The sequence below is a fragment of the Salvelinus fontinalis genome, chromosome 17 (genome assembly GCF_029448725.1).
Source record: "Salvelinus fontinalis isolate EN_2023a chromosome 17, ASM2944872v1, whole genome shotgun sequence".
Taxonomy (NCBI): Eukaryota; Metazoa; Chordata; class Actinopteri; order Salmoniformes; family Salmonidae; genus Salvelinus; species Salvelinus fontinalis.
In genome coordinates, this window is record NC_074681.1 from 30,398,328 (window position 1) to 30,403,215 (window position 4,888).

General features: G+C 37.7%; 2 gene segments (V, D, J or C); both read right to left on the reverse strand.

Moving 5' to 3' along the window:
- Nucleotides 1-989: 989 nt before the first annotated feature.
- Nucleotides 990-1,654, reverse strand: LOC129814134 (T cell receptor alpha variable 38-2/delta variable 8-like). The segment is given in 2 exon segments: nucleotides 990-1,433; nucleotides 1,544-1,654. Coding segments are annotated over 2 exon segments (372 nt in total).
- Nucleotides 1,655-1,804: 150 nt separating this feature from the next.
- LOC129814135 (T-cell receptor alpha chain V region CTL-F3-like) lies at nucleotides 1,805-2,422 on the reverse strand. The segment is given in 2 exon segments: nucleotides 1,805-2,172; nucleotides 2,383-2,422. Coding segments are annotated over 2 exon segments (369 nt in total).
- Nucleotides 2,423-4,888: the final 2,466 nt, after the last annotated feature.

The following is a 4,888-nucleotide window of genomic DNA, read 5'->3' on the forward strand; positions in this document are numbered from 1 at the left end:
ATCTGATGATGATGTTCAAAGCTTAGTGATTCATTTTATCTCTATTTCTGGTTTTTGTTACTACTATCTATTGCTGGGAAAATGGGTGTATTTTTCTGTGGCTATGTACTGAGCTAACATAATTGTTTGGTGTGCTTTCCCCGTAAATCCTTTTTGAAATCAGACATGTTGGCTGGATTCACAACATGTGTAGCTTTAATTTGGTGTCTTTCATGTGTGATTTCATGAAAGATTGATTTTTGATAGATACAGTATCAAAAAGACTATGGCACAAAAGAGACAGAGTTGAATATCTCAATCTTTCAGTAATTGCTGATTGGAGAAATGTTGTAGCTGCACCTACTGCCAAAGACAGGGGCTGGTGAACAACCAACTTTTTTTCTGTGTGTGCCATGCAATCCTTGTTTAATGTTAGTATTGATTTAGTCATGAATTTTTAACAATAACACTCCATTCATGTCATACTGCATTTTGAACAAAAACGTTTTAAATGAATACAGTGCAAAAACTTTGTTATTTCATACATTTTTTGTTCTTAATAAAGAAGTATGAAAAAAGTGTTCTAATGAATGTCAAATATTTAAAGTACAACAATAACAAGACGTCTCAAATGAAATAAAAATTATAAAAATAAGTGTGCAACATAAGTAAAAAAAAAACAGAAGACAAGACAAATCAATTGTTGTTTTTGTATTTAATTTAGTTTAACTTTGTTATTTTGTTACATTTATTTATTATGCTTTTAGTTAATATTAGGAATATTGTTAACTTATGTCTTGTGTTATCTTGTACACAAATTCTTATAAAGCTGCTTATGAGTGTTCAGAGATAAATGACTAGATCTTCTGACTGGCATGGTAGTGACTAGAGTCTTCAGAGGTGTAAGGATAATTAGGAGTATGAAACTAGGGTATTTTATGCAGTGGTATTTCATTCATATTATACTTCATTATGAAGAAAATTATTAAACATGTATAATTAATCTGAACATGAATTTAGGGTTAGGGTTATGGGTAGAATAGAGGGGGTAAGTGTTTTGCACATATTCATTCATCTTCCTGTTGATAACTTTCTCCCCTTAATCAGATGTTTTAGGTTTTCTTACAGTGTTTCTGGGTTTCCTGTCACTGTGGGCGTCAGGGCACAGTAGTACAGAGCAGAGTCTGTCACTTCAGCAGAGGAGATCTCCAGATCAACACGGGTCTTCACTTTGTTCAGTTTACCAGAGAAGCGAGAGTCAAGAGAATCAGCTCTATGTTCAGTCCCAGTGGAGTGCGGGATGAGCAGAAGGTACTGGGGAGCTGATCCTGGAGACTGTTTATACCATAGTAGACTGTAGGCTGAGGAATAGTTGCAGGAAAGAAGAACATTACTACCCACTTCTGCATACACTTCATGTTGGTTTGGCTCTATAGTTTGCTCATAACTGCCTCCTGCAAATGGGAAGAGACGAACATTGAGTAATTATTTTATTAAAATTAAATTGTATTGTTGTAATTTTCTTGATAGAAAACATGACACTACTTTGAAAGCCATAACTTACCTATTACTGAGAACGTAATAATTGACCAGATGAACAACATGGCTGGGGCTGGAAGTCAAACTGACTAATATCACAACAAAACCTGAATACTCCAAACGAACTTCATCTGCAAGGTTTTCTGTTGATCAATCCTGCTTAGTTTACCTACAAGCTCCACCCCAAAGTGCAGTTGCTCTAAAGATGCTCAATCTCTCCTCTCATTTGTCCTGTCTTCAGTGATCCTGCATCTCTCGTTCCCTCCACTGGTGGGAATGGGGGGTGGGTGGGGGGTGGAATAGATTCCCTCCATTATTGTATGAATCACATATGAAGGTTTTTGTGCAGTGTTTCTGGGTTTCCTGTCACAGTGGCTGTCAGGGCACAGTAGTACTGAGCAGAGTCTGTCACTTCAGCAGAGGAGATCTCCAGATCCACACGTTTGGCTTTTTTGTCATGATTTAGAGTGAACTCTGGTGTTTTTGCAGGCACGTGTTCCATAACCAGTAACTGTGGTGCTGATTTGGGATATTGTCGATACCATTGAAGAGTGACACTAGAAGAGGTGTAGTTACAAGAGAGAGTAACTCTTTCCCTTTCTGAAGCCACTTCTACATCAGTGTAGGGTGTTAATACCTGTTCAGAACTGAGACCTGTAAAACATTATATTATATATTATCTAAAACGTTTTTTAATATCAAATGATAGATTAAATGAAATTCAAATGCAGTTTAAGTGAAAACATTTTCAAAGTAAAAGACATTCGTACTTATATCATGTATTGTCTTTGTAGTCTTTGATTTGAAAAATAAATACCTCTCAACATAATCACACTCAGTTTCAATGAAAATGTCATTACTTACCTATCAAGTTAAAGAAGAGTAAAAGTGAACAGAACAACATTGTAGACAGGATGTGTAGAATAAGCACCAGCTGCTGATGAAAAGCACAGCATCAACTGTCTATGATCTTCATGGTAGTATCATGTTTTCTCTTGAGGATTCATAATCTAATCCTGAGTTTTATACTCTAGCTCCTCCTACTGACAATGTAGAAACAAAGATGTTTCATATACATTTGATTTATTCACTAGAGAATCCACTTGATGGCACTGTGGTCTAACAGAAGACAGCAGATGCTTGTAAATCCATACATTTCCACTCACTGCTGAGTCAATAAGTTATTTGTCACTGTGGACGTCACAACACAGTAGCACAGAGCAGAGTATTTCATTTCGGCAGAGGAGATCTTTAGATCAATACAGATGTTTTTTGTTTGTTTAGTTTAACAGTGAGGTGGGAGTATGGAGGATTAGCTCTCACTACAGTCCTAGAGGCATGGAGGATGAAGAGGAGGAATTGGGGAGCTGATCCTGGATACTGTTTATACCACAGTACACTGTATGCTGAGGAGTAGTTGCAGGAAAACTGAACATTACTACCCTCCTCTCCATACACTTCATGTTAGTTTGGCTGGATGGTCTGGAGAAAACTGTCACCTACAAATGTGAGGAGGTGATGGATAAATCACAAGGTAGATGTATTTGAAATGAGGAAAGATCTTGGTATTTACTCTAAACTCCAATAATACAGATAAACTATACATTAGCCTAAAAAATGTAGTTAAATGAATTACAAGAATACAGTAATTTACTAATATGTCGGTACACAAAGGAAAATAATTGTTTTGCTGGAGTTTTTTTAATTTTACCTACAGTAGTAAGCCACACCCCTGCCCTAAAATATGAATAAGAGGAGTTGATCATGAGCTGTCTGGTTTTTGTACAGTGTTTCTCAATTTCCTGTCACTGTGGGCTCCAGGGCACAGCAGTACAGAGCAGAGTCTGTTACAACAGCAGAGGAGATCTCCAGATCCACACGGGATCTCTCATTCAGTTCAACAGACAGTCATGGGTATGGAGGAGTAGCGTTCACTACAGAGGGGTTTGAGGACACTCCAGTGGGGAGGAGGATGATGGGAGATGATCCAGGGTACTGTTGATGTTGATACCACTGGAGAGTACTAGCAGAGGAGTAGTTACAGGACAGCTTCATGACTCCCTTCAACCCAAACACCTTATCTCATGTTGGAGTAATGTCATTCCCATGACTGCCACCTGAAAACAGGAATTATTATCAGGAAATGATCATACTATTCAAATCTTTATTCAGTGAAGTGTATTAAAAATGTATAAAAGATCCTTCACAGTAATATTACTCAAGTCGCCAGTAATTACATTGGATATGAAGAATAGTATCAAACTCACCCACTAGCGCATATATTAAACTGTATCCTAGTAACATGCTGGTAAGTGTTATTTGACAGTGAAAAGACTGAACACAAGTTGTAATGAATACACAGGGAGAAAAAGGTGTAGATTCACGCGCAGAGTACAGCAGGTGTTTATTTCACATTCGCAGAAGGCAGGAATCGTGGTCACAGGCAGGCAAACCAAAACAAGGACTGAAGGCTATAACTGGTTCTCACAAACGAGCTAGGAAAAGGCTTAGTAGAGTCCAAACAAACAATACCTCACAAAGGAACAAACAGAATGAACAGAACTAAATAAGGAGCTGATGAGACCAGGTGAGTAACTAACATAGGTGAAATCAATGAACAAAAATGAAAGACAGGGCAATGTTCAAGAACACAATGAAACAGGGCTACGTTCAAGAACACAACTAAACAGAACACAAGGTTGACTAAGAAAATAAATCCAGAACCTTACACAGGTATAATTATGACAAAATGACTCCCCTGGTTTCTCAATGTCCGCTACAGTATAAAATGCATTTCTCTTCCTCCACCTCAATTATGTAACACCTCCCCTTATAAAACATCCCACAACACAAAGTACTTTACACAAGCACAGCGTTTTGTAAGAGGCAGTATATCCTGTTTTCACAGTGGGCATCAGGTTGACTTTCCTACTACACCACCAAGCTGTGTGAATTGTGAATAGGGCCAACAATAAATAATACTGTTGTTGCACTTGGTCATATTCACAAGTGATTATCCAGCTAATATAAAAAAATCTGTCTACGGTAAGAGAAATTGAAGACAACTGACTGAAGAGTGAAGAACACATATTTCTTACAGTTCATTGAATATGAAGACAGATAAACTCTAGACCACCTGGTGATAAAACACAGCACAGGTGTGACCACAGTTCTCTGATCTCAACCTCTGCCATCATGACATCAAATGTGGTTGATGTTTAAATATGATTTCCACTTCATCAAAGCATTTTGGTCTGCATGTTTCTGTATGGTGTACTATGCACTATGTATCACTGTGTATATCCCTAAGAGCACAGTAGTAGAGAGCTGTGTCTGCCAGGGTTAGCTTTGTTATCACCAGTTCAGTTGA